The sequence below is a fragment of the Pan paniscus genome, chromosome 1 (genome assembly GCF_029289425.2).
Source record: "Pan paniscus chromosome 1, NHGRI_mPanPan1-v2.0_pri, whole genome shotgun sequence".
In the NCBI taxonomy this organism is placed as follows: domain Eukaryota; kingdom Metazoa; phylum Chordata; class Mammalia; order Primates; family Hominidae; genus Pan; species Pan paniscus.
The window spans coordinates 98,161,915-98,174,404 of NC_073249.2; the positions used below are offsets into that span (position 1 = coordinate 98,161,915).

The 12,490-nt window shown below is 37.4% G+C and overlaps 1 protein-coding gene across 6 annotated transcripts in view; it reads right to left on the reverse strand.

The window, feature by feature from the left end:
- SNX27 (sorting nexin 27) overlaps positions 1-12,490 on the reverse strand; it is a 91,144-nt gene that overhangs the window by 36,251 nt on the left and 42,403 nt on the right. For all 6 annotated transcript variants that reach the window (XM_034935454.3, XM_063605294.1, XM_003817243.7 and 3 more), the window contains 4 exons: positions 8,247-8,439; positions 5,827-5,891; positions 4,417-4,521; positions 673-751 (listed from right to left, as the gene is read on the reverse strand). In XM_034935454.3, the coding sequence (XP_034791345.1) occupies positions 673-751; positions 4,417-4,521; positions 5,827-5,891; positions 8,247-8,439 (442 nt within the window). The remainder of the gene's footprint in view (positions 1-672; positions 752-4,416; positions 4,522-5,826; positions 5,892-8,246; positions 8,440-12,490) is intronic.

A 12,490-nucleotide genomic window follows, 5' to 3' on the forward strand; every position in this document is an offset into this window, starting at 1 on the left:
ACCAATATTATCTATATCAATTTTGGCCTTAGCCCTGTATAAATATATATGATATGGAAGAGACCCATAAACTGTAGGAAATCTATGTCATTCAGAGAGAGCCCTCAGACTCTCTCCCCTTTGTAGTCTCAATGCAACCAATGTGACCACCATCCCTAGCCTTTATAAAATAAAATATAAATTTCCTGTCACCACACAATAAAATTTCCTTGGAAGAGGAAATTTATTCACACAGAAACTTAAATGTATGCATTAAAACAAGGCTTTTAACCAACACATATCTTCCTAACTTCTGAAAACAGAAAGCTACGCTTAAGAATCTTTACAAAAATCCTATAAAGTACACTAAAACAACATGTGGCTAAATAGAACATCCCATTTTTAAGCCTGTTTTATTAGAATATATGAATTTTGAACCTCAGATTTAAAAGAACCTCATGAAAGCATCTTCCGATTCATTGCTAGTTATAACCTATACTTACAAAAGAGGAAAAAGAATCAACAGTGATCAGACATGCTTATGACCTGAGTTTAATGGGATATGCTTGGTCTGATTGTTAGAGACAGTTCTAATGAGTGGGATCTCCCCTTGTCTTCAAGCTCTTCTCTAGGTAAATGCTTCTTTCTCATAGTATTAGAAAACAAAACTTAGTATCAGCCACTGGTACTTACCAAAGGAGTGACTGATCACTTCAAATAAGGCAAAGTAATTCACTGTCGTACTGTCCATGCCAACCTTTGCTGCAATAGCCTAAGGTTAAACAGGATAGATTGGTTTCAAGAAAATTAAGTCAGACAATGCTGTAGGAAAAAGCAGGTGTATGTCTGTGGAGGAGGGAAAGGGGAGAGGTTCTGCCATCTTGGCCTCACAAAAATTGCATTAATGGTCCATAGCTATCCTTCTTTGTATGTATGTGTACATGCATGCACGCATACATATATATGAAAGAAAAGGGAAAAAACACCTGTATCTGCCCCAACAGCTATTATCTCTAAATACGAGCTTCTCCCTTCCAGTGTAAGCTGATAATAGTCTCTCCTTAAATATCAGCTTCCCTCTCTAAAATAACTTAATTCTATTTTTAACACCACTTACAAGAAATGTACTTAATAGCACAGATCTTAAAAAGAAAACAAATTCTTAAATATCCAGTTTCACACATTCAGCCTACATTTAATACATTAACACAAAAAAACTATATATTTGATTCTAGAGCGTAAAATATTGTTTGTCAATTATATTCTGGCTAAACAAAATTTTTTTGTTTACTTTTTAGATGATCCATGTCTCATGTTGGGATCATTAGGCACCTCCATTTCCTAAGAACTACCATCATAATATCTACATAAAATAGCAAAATGCTGGGACAATAAAGGCATATTAAACAAGAATCACTCATTCTCTCTAGGAACTCAGGTCCTAATATGACAAATAAAAAAGAAATTGGAAAACTGTGTGCAAATAAATGACAATTACATACAAACAACAACAAAACATAAACTGGTAGTAACAAAATTTCTTTTCAAGATCAACCTCAATATAAGTAAGGTATCTCTTTTTCATGCCATTGTTTTGTTGATAAAACAAAGATAAAACTGTTGATTATTAGTATCTCAGTAAGCCAAATGTGATTATATCCCTTCTTCTCATATCTGCTCACATATGATGCCTAGGTTCATCCATTATGTGATAGAGGAACTGGACATTATAAGCATTCTAAATTACCATTGTATATTGCACTGGATAGAAATTAAAATGCTTTCAAGGTTTAGAAAATAGTTTATAGCTAGAAGTCTCAGTAACAGAGTTGGGAGGAAAGTGTAAAAAACCTAAGCCTTGCTAGAGGAACACTGGAAAAAAGCAATCAAAACAAAACAAAAAGATCAGAAAGCTGTAAAAATAGTACTTTTCTTGAAATTCCCTACCATTGTATAATTTCATAAATGCCTGAGATCCTGCATATATCATTTGCCATAAAATACAGTGAATGAATAAATGTATGGGGGATAGATTTTTTAATGTTTGCTACAAAAGAGAAATATAAGCATTAGTACCCAGAAACCTGCTTGTCTCCCTGAAAATTCTGATCAAGTTAGGATTAAAGGCCAATGAAAAGGCATATACAGGCAATGATTACACCCAGCACGCAGATCATGATCTCTAAATACAGTTTCTCACTAAAAGAATAGGACTCTTTAGGGAAATGTCCTATTCTAGATATCTAGGGTAAGAAATATACAAAGATGAGGCCAGGACATCTTATTGTACCAAAAAGCAAGGATAATATGAAAATACTAGGTTGCATCAAAAGCATACAGGAGCAGACATGAAGGAGCATTCACTGGCCAAAGATGGAACAATCTGAGCATCAAAAATATAATATATGTTATCGATTAAATCACATTGAATCTAAAAACCTGAGACTAAATTATTATATATAATATATACTATTTCATAGTGCATTATATATTAAATATATATTATTTGTATATTATTATATTATTTAGTATATTATATAATTATATATAAAGTATATATTGTTTAATATGTAACATATCTTATATATTATTAATATATATAATTATATTTATATATAATGATATATTTACTCTGAAAATCAGCAATGAAAGGAAAGGCTTAAATATGTATCCTGTCTTTCCCACAAACTGGGAAATTATCTATTTCAAGATAATTAAATAGCATTAGTTGACAAGGAAAAGTTATTTTCAGAAGAATTCTAGCTAACCAGTGGAAGAAATGAGAGTATTAGAAAATCAGCACTTTGTAATCTTTAATGAAATCACTGGTTAAGGCAATAATCATCAATGGATCGATTCATTTGATCAAAGATCAGTGGTGAATTTTACAAAGAAAATATCAGATTTCACTACCTAAACCTACTGCTTAACCTCAGTACCACTAAAATGGGATAACCCAGTATTGTGTACTTGTTGTTGAGAAGCAATATAAAGTATACAGGACCAATTATGAAGTATTATCAAAAAAGCAGAACCTGAATCTAATTGAGCCTCTAGAGCAAACTTCCATTTATAGAAAATATAGAGACACAGAAGGACATTATTAAATGACACCACCAGAAAACAAACAGATACATTCAGAATATGGGTCATTCCACAGGACACTGACCCATTTCTGCAACAAAACAATGGCATGAAAAAAAAAATGGGGAGAAGTGGGGACTGTTCTATATTAAAACAAACATAAAAATCAAATGTGAGGCCGGGGTGGTGGCTCATGCCTGTAATCCCAGCACTTTGGGAGGCCAATGCAGGAGGATCATGAGGTCAGGAGATTCAGACCATCCTGGCTAACACAGTGAAACCCCATCTCTACCAAAAATACAAAAAATTAGCCGGGCGTGGTGGTGGGCACCTGTAGTCCCAGCTGCTCGGGAGGCTGAGGCAGGAGAATAGCGTGAACCCAGGAAGTGGAGCTTGCAGTGAGCCAAGATCGCACCACTGCACTCCAGTCTGGGCGACAGAGCGAGACTCCGTCTCAAAAAAAAAAAAAAATCAAATGTGATCTAAGGACCTTGTTTAGATTCAGATTTTAACAAGCCAAATGTAAAAAATCATTTTTAGACAATTGGAAAAATGTGACTATGGAGTAGTTATTAGGCAATACCAAAGCAATAGTGCTAATTTTTAAGGTTTGATAATGGCACTGTGGTTTTGTAAGAAGATGCATACTGAAGTACACACAGGTCCGATAACATGGGATTTGCCTTTAAATACTTAAAGGAAAAGAAAAAAGACATACATAACGCAAATGTGGCAAAATCTTGATAATTATTAAATATAAATGATTACTATATGGAGATTCATTATACTATTCTGTTTTCATGTGTGTTATGGTTTTTTTACAATAAAAAAAGGAGGGGTTGGCCAGGCGTGGTGGCTCATGCCTGTAATCTCAGCACTTTGGGAGGCCGAGGTGGGTGGATCATGAGATCAGGAGATCAAGACCATTCTGGCCAACATGGTGAGACCCTGTGTCTCTATTAAAAATACAAAAATTAGCTGGGTGTGGTGGCGGGCACCTGTAGTCCCAGCTACTCAGGAGGCTGAGGCAGGAGAATCACTTGAACCCAGGAGGCAGAGGTTGCAGTGAGCGGACATTGCGCCACTGCACTCCAGCCTGGGTGACAGAGCAACACTCCATCTCCAAAAAAAAAAGAGGCGTTAATCACAACTACTACAACCTGGGATATTTACCGTACCTTTCTTTTAAGGAGGGCAAAGTACTTTCACATTAATAATAACAATAGTAGCTAACATTTAATAAACGGATTATGTGCCAGACACTCTAAGCACTTTATATGTATTGACTTATTTAATCTATCTTCCTTAGCTTCACACCATCCAATGTCAAGTCTACGTGTTCATTTAATTTACCTGATATACTTGGTCTGTAGTACTGTTCTTTTTAACCCTGACTGTAACCGTTGTTCCATCTGGTAATGCTACTCTCAGCTCTACGTCGGACACACCATTGTAGTTCTGGGGGAAAAGACATAGAGAAATAATTTATGGCCCAGTATATCTTCACTCTCCCTGTAACAAGCTAGCTAGACAATAACCTAAAACGTGGTAGAGAAGAAGTGAGTTCCAATGAAAACGGGAAAAAAATCAATACATTTACAAGTCATAAAGCTGACTTCAGGGCTGCAGCAGAAGTTAATCTTTAAGATAAGCAGGAAGGAAAGAAACATATTGAAGCCAACGTGTTCACATTTCAAAACAGGAAACTTGCGTGAAACAGTCTAGGTCAAACACAGATGAGATTTTTGATTCGCTTCCCTTTCCCCATTCAGAATTCACAAGTGAGAGGAGAAAACAACTGAAAGCAGTAGTTTCGATGTATATTCTCTGGTATTAATGGTCAGGCATATAGACTGGATCAAGACATATACTAAGTTTCTTTCTGAACCCTGAAATAATCAGGAGATTGTTAAAAGAAAAAATGGATACCTGAGTCTCATCCATTTTTCCTTTCAAAGTTAGCCTGATGCCCAATTTTCTTCTAGCAAAAGGTAAACAATTCTTACTCTCCTTAATTCAAAAGAAATCCTCTTACTGCTTTTGATGATTAACACATTCTTCTAACCTTGTAATTTTTGACCTTGTAATTTTTACTAGAGAGAAAATTATTTCAGACCAAGTCCATTTTCATTTACCACTTTTAAAAAAGTACTACTCATTGCCTGAAACAATCATAAGCATTGCTTTATTGTAAGCCCTTGCCTATAAGAAATTTATAATCTAGTGGGAAAACAAGGCATAGACATATAAAATAAGTAGTGGATAACACACTACTATATTAGCATTAAATATTCATTCTTCTATTCAATTAATATTTATTAAGCACCTACAACATGCTTGATGCTGTGGTAAGGCACTGGGAATATAAAGATGGTCAAGATTTAGCTCTTACCTACAGGTAGCTCACACTCTTGTAAGCTAAAAATATAAAGCGACAATCTGATTATATGTACAAAAATTAGAGAATGAGATAGCAACATGTGATCACTGAATGGAACTAATTGCAGAAGTTTTTGGTGGAATGAAAAATTGATGAAAACTCATCAGGGATGGTTTCAAAGAGAAAGTGGGCCTGGCACTTCAAAGAGAAAGTGGACCTAGGTCTTAAAGGATAGATAAGTAGGATACATATAAAAAGGAAGTAGAAAAAATGGAGTCCTTTGGAGAGCTTATGGAAATTTAACGCATAATCAATACCTTTAACTTATTTTCCCCCACAAGGAGCCAAAAGGAAAATAATCACTAAAGGAGATATTCACCTACCTCATCGGATTCTGATAGGAATTCCTGCATGATGTCACTCTCACCAATTACTCGTATTGAACACACTGTAGAAAATAAAGATAAAATCTGGCATAAGGCCTTAAAATCAAGAATATAAAGTCAAAGACGTATCAAAGTTTTAAGTTTAAATCATCAGTTTTAAGTTTAAATCATCAGTAGCAGGCAATAATGAGGCAGCAAACCATGTCTGGTATATAAGATTTTAAGGCATGACAAACATTCATCTAAATATGATCAGAACAAAGAAATAATAGAAAATACAAAGATGTAGCTTGCTAAAAATATTAAACATAACCAGAGGGAGAAATAAAAGTTCCGTAAATATAACTTTGCAGTCTTGTGTGACCTATTAACAAGCAGAACAACAGAACATGGGGTAAAGAGGTAGTGGTAGGGAAAAATTAATCAGGAATAAACCAAATATAAAATTGAAATACTAAAGGAAAAATATTTATTTGGCCTAAAAACAGGCCAGTCAGAGAACCACAAAAATTAAAAGCTATTTTGGGAACACTGGGATAGGTAATTAAGAATTCACATAATTTCACCTTTAACTTTAGCTTCAAAACAACCACCAAAAAAAAAAAAAAAATGGGGGGAGGTGATGGGATAGGAAAGCAAGCCGGCAGGTAAGGTAGGTAGCTAATCCTCTAAATTTAAGAAAGTTAATTTCCTGACACTCTCATGAGAATGGTAAATTAAACTGGTGACTTTACTTCGTTTGATTTTTAAAAATTGTACCCTTTCTCATTTCCCAAGGGCTTTGTTCAGAGAGGCCAGTCCATGTTAGAAAAAGCTAAAAACAGATAAAGAAGTTCCACTACCTTCTATGGGGAAAATGGTTTCTCTTCATGATAAGGCTCCCTACAAAAGTTTTTAAAATATTCAACTAGGTCAGTTAGTTACAAGGAAACAGAATGATTACATATCACGTAAAACTGTTATTCTATAAACCAGTATTTTAGAGAAAAACCTACTGAACAGCTACCAAATAATATAACTTTATAATGTAGCAAGGAAAGGTCTCTTCCCTGAGCCAGAAGATGAGCTATCTTATTGAGGAGATCTGTGTCATTTCCCTGCCTTTCTAGACAAACAAATGTTTCACCATCCACATCCACAGACTCCTGATGTATCATTTGGAGGCACTGAGATAACAAGTAAATTTCAATACAGGGCCAGGTGCAGTGGCTCACGCCTCTAGACAAATGTTTCACCATCCACATCCACAGACTCCTGATGTATCATCTGGAGGCAGTGAGATAACAAGGAAATTTCAATACAGGGTCAGGTGCAGTGGTTCATGCCTGTAATCCCAGCACTTTGGAAGGTGAAGACGGGCGGATCACCTGAGGTCAGGAGTTCGAGACCAGCTTGGCCAACATGGAAAAACCCCGTCTCTATTAAAAATACAAAAATCAGCCGGGCATGTGGTGTGCTTCTGTAGTCCCAGCTACTCGGGAGGCCGAGGCAGGAGAATCGCTTGAACCTGGGAGGCAGAGGTTGCAGTGAGCCAAGGTCACACCACTGCACTCCAGCCTGGGCAACAGAGAGAGACTCTGTCTCAAAACAAAACAAAACAAAACAAAGAATTCAATACAGAAGTATTAGTATCTACCTTTAGCCTGCTTAGAACAAGGGCACTCTAGATTACCTACAACTCAGCAAACCTATCTATGAATACCTGTAAAATGAATAAAGTTTTCATGTAGGATACAGCAGTAAGCCAAGAATCATTTTAATGAAAATGTCTTAAATATTTAAAATGTCCTAATATTGCCCACTTAGTTCCCAAATCAATTCAGCATATTGCTGAGTTTATATGTGTTTGCTGGCAGATAGTATAACCCTAAAAATAAAGGTCCATGTAATCCCAGCACTTTGGGAGGCCGAGGTGGGCGGATCACGAGGTCAAGAGATCGAGACCATCCTGGCCAACATGGTGAAACCCTGTCTCTACTAAAAATACAAAAATTAGCTGGGCGTGGTGGCATGTGCCTATATAGTCCCAGCTACTCAGGAGGCTGAGGCAGGAGAATCACTTGAACCCAGGAGGCAGAGGATGCAGTGAGCCGAGATCGTGCCACTGCACTCCAGCCTGGCGACAGAGCGAGACTCCGTCTAAAAAAAAAAGTCCATTAGGCATCACCAAATGCATCAAAAACTAAATATTCATTTTTCTGTTGTTGTTAAGCATTCAACAAACCAATGAAACAGGCTACTGATCACTGTAGTGGACATTTCAGTTTTGCCTTCAAAGTTCAGATCATTCAATACTTAGTCAGAAACCTGACTTACATTCACTATTGAGGTTCTGGAAATTCAGCTATGCAGTTTAGAAGTTGCATATCTAGAACCTACGTCTACTCAATATAGTAGAGTTTGATGGTTTGGATTACCTTTTTCTAGATATTCTTCCAATCCCCGACGTCGGGCATCTAATTGTTGTTCTGATAATGAAAATGGCCACTTCCCTGGGAGTCGAGGAAATGTAAAGTTGGCAAACTCTCTCTTCAGGTTCTGGTGTAGGATAGCAAACTCCCGGTACCGCTTAGAACACAGCTGCCTCCCTGCCATGTAAACATTATATACCTGGTGAAGGAGAAGAACAAAAGAAAAGCATACTTAATACAAATTAAATCACAAAATCATCTAGTCAGGCTTAGATGATATTGGTTAGATGCATCCTGCTATGCATTTAACAAAGACTATATTCAAGCTCACTTTAAAGTAAGACTTACATTTTGACAAACATGCATAAAGTTATATGCATAAAAAAGGACTACCAAAGGAGCATGATCTTGTTTTTGTTTTTTGGGGTTTTTTTGAGATGGAATCTCACTCTGTTGCCCGGGCTGGAGTGCAGTGGCATGATCTCGGCTCACTGTAACCTCCGCCTCCCGGGTTCAAGCAATTCTCCTGCCTCAGCCTCCTGAATAGCTGGGATTACAGGCATCCGCCACCATACCTGGCTAATTTTTGTATTTTTAGTAGAGAAGGGGTTTCACCATGTTGGCCAGGCTGGTCTCGACCTCTTGACCTCAGGTGATCCACCCACCTTGAACCACCGCACCCAGCAGGAAGAGTGTGATCTTATTTTTGCTATTAAAATGACCTCTAGCATACTTTTAAATATCTTCAAAGGCAATTATCAGTTTTTAAGGGTGGATTTTATTTTCAGAAAGTTAAAAGTCATTTGAAGCCAATGTGGTAAATATAGTGAGTCAATAAGCAAGCAAATTTGAAGGGAGCTGAAAACCTAGGGTTGATTATAAAGCAATGTAACTGATACTCGTGTGTGGCCTAAACTGGCTCTAAAGTTGATTCCAAAGAAAAGGCCTAAAAATGATTTAAGCGGCCTGGGCACGGTGGCTCACGTCTGTGATTCCAGCACACTTTGGGAGGCTGACAGGCAGGCAGATTGCTTGAGTCCAAGAGTTCGAGACCAGCCTGGGCAACATGGTGAAACCCTGTCTCTACAAAAAAATACAAAAATGAAGCTGGGCATGGTGGCATGCGCCTGTAGTCCCAGGAGGCTAAGGTGGGAGGATTGTTTGAATCCAGGAGGCAGAGGAAGCAGTGAGCCACGATCCTGCCACTACACTCCAGCCTGGACAACAGAAGGACACACTGTCTCAAAAAAACAAAATGATTTCAGCAACAGTGGAATTTTTGTTAGTAAACAGATAATGTGAAAAGCAAAATAAAAGCTAAGCTAAGATCTTGAAAATAATTTACTTTAAACCATATAGTCTCCGCCTCCTCTATTCCACATCCTTATGTCCCTGTTTCTCTGACCGCAAAAAGTTATCATATCCAACCATGTTCATGATTCCCTTGCTTTTCTTTTTATATATTTTTTGCATTTATATATAATCCTTAAATTTTTATTTTTATTCTAATTTTAAAGGATATTTTGGTTTTATAAAAATAGAGTATCAAGATGAATGATACTTCAAAGGACTTACTTTTTTCAGTTAATATTATACTATAGTTTCATCACAACATTATATGTCTTTGTGGTATACTCTGCTGCATACAGCATTTTGTTGTGTGAATATATCATAGTTGCTCGTTTGTTTCTAATCTGTTCTCCCACTCATGAGCACTTGGGTTGTTTCTGGATTTTAGCTACCGTGAATAATGCTGCCATTGACATTTGTATAAATGCCTCCTGCTGTACATGCAAAAGATATTCTTCTGAGTACAACCCTGAGTGAACTGCAGAGTTATATGCATATTCAACCTCAGGAGATAATGCCGAAATGTAAGCTAAAGTGGTTGTACCAATTTATTCTCTTTCAGCAATATATAAAAAGATCCTCTTAATTTTGCCAATGGAATTGGTGTGAAAAGATTTCTGTGATCCTAATTACTAATGATGTTTAATATCTCTTCATATACTTATTGACCATGTGAGTGTCATTTTTTGTAAAGTACCTACTCATGTGTTTTGCCTACCTTCATATTAAGTTTTTTGGCTTTTCTTATTGATTTGATTTATGGAGTTCTTTATATATTGACATAATCTGTTTCATTTGTGTGTATTGTGAATATCTTCTTCCAGTTTGTCACTGGTCTTTTTTTTTTTTTTTTTTTTTTTTGAGACAGAGTCTCGCTCTGTCACCCAGGCTAAGAGTGCAGTGGCACGATGTCTGCTCACTGCAAGCTCCGCCCCCCGGGTTCACGCCATTCTCCTGCCTCTGCCTCCCAAGTAGCTGAGACTACAGGCACCCACCACCATGGCCGGCTAATTTTTTGTATTTTTAGTAGAGACGGGGTTTCACCGTGTTAGCCAGGATGGTCTGGATCTCTTGACCTTGTGATCCACCCACCTCGGCCTCCCAAAGTGCTGGGATTACAGGTGTGAGACCCGTGTCCGGCCAAGAGCTTTTAATTTTTTGTTTTGTCATTTAAGTCCTTAATCCATCTGGAACTTATTCCTCTATATAATATGAAGTAGAGTTCCACTGGCATTTCTTTTAAAGCCAAGAATATTTAAAATCAACTTTTAATCAAATCATCCCTAAATAAAAAACATTCTCCATTTACAGAACAATCTGTGGACTTCCAAGTGGTAATTAACCTCCCATTAAATACAACCAGAAAACTGGACACAATGTAGGCAACAACTATTTTCAGACACTGGACAAACAGGCAGCTAAGAACGGTGATCCCTGAGAAAAGGGAAGCAAACAAGATGATCCCTAACATAATCTCAGCTTTCTGCCTAGAGGTAACTCCTAAACTGCAGCTCAGGGAGGGGTACCCAAACAGAGTTTAGCAACTTCACTGAGTTGAATAAACAGAAACTGAAGTTCGAGGAGGCCAAAGCAGCTACAATTTGCAGGACTAATCATGCAAGAGGGAGCTAAAGCAAGACATAGCTCCAGAAATCTGTATTAAGTTCCCTTGAATTTTGACTGAATAACGATTTAAGGAAAGAACTATTATCAGCCAGGAGCAGTAAATAAACAATTCCCAGAGTTCACACAGGTTATGGAATCATTCAACTTCCCTCCAGCCAGAATAAAGAGACCTCCCTAAATCTGCATGGAATTTAGAAGGGAACTCAAAAAGACCATGCTTTAGGAATGGAGCTAAATTGGTTCTAGAGTAAAAGGTACTCTAAACTACTCAAAAAGAGCTTAAAAACAAAGCTAAAAAGGACCAAAGTAATCTTTAAGTAGCTTAACTGTATGCCAGGAAAAAAAAAAATCCAACACTCTTTAAAGAAATGTAACAAAATCTAGCACCCAATAACACTGCATTCACAATATACAATATCCAATCAAAAATTACTAGACATATAAAAAAGCATGAAAATTTGACCTATGACCAGGATAAAAATTAGTCAGTAGAAACAGGCTCAGAAGTTACCAAGACAAAAGAATCAGTAGACAAGGACATTAAGCAGCTATCATATATTAAGAAGTGGGATTACAAAGTGTATTAAGAAGTGGGATCTTTAAGAGGTAATGGCAAAACTCTCGTGATTAATGTCATTATTGAGGCAGTGGGTTATTTATCTCAGGAGTTTGGGCCCCATTTGCTCTCTGTCTCACATGCACTTCCCCACCAGGGAATGCCTTCCTCCATGTTATAACACAACAGAAAGGCCTTCACCAGATGTGGCCCCTTGATATTAGACTTCTCAGGCTCTAGAACTGTAAGCCAAATAAATCACTTTTCTTTATAAATGACCTACAATCTGTGTTATTCTATTAAAGCAGTGAAAACAGGCTAAGACAGGCAGTAAATCCTCTCATTCAGAGTGCACAGGCAAAGATCCACTTCTTCAGGGGAAGGAGTAAAAGTAAAATACTCTATACCCCTGGGGAGAGGCAGGAAACCATATTAGGCCCAGGTTCCTCCACTGTTACCAAGCAGAGGTCGGCTATAGCTGAGGGAGGGACAGGAAACGCTTTCCCAAGACTAACCACAGATACAAGGCCGAGTTTGGCTGCAATAAGAAGGAAGGGCAAAAGAATCAGGACACAGAGACACAGATTCTGCCTAAGACTAAGGGTGAACTACACAACATCTACCTCTACCATGAGTCTAGCCCAAGTAAAAAGCAAGAGTAGTCTACCAGTAGCAGAGGGGTAAGAATGTAAAGAGAGAACTTGCCTGTGGTACTGGT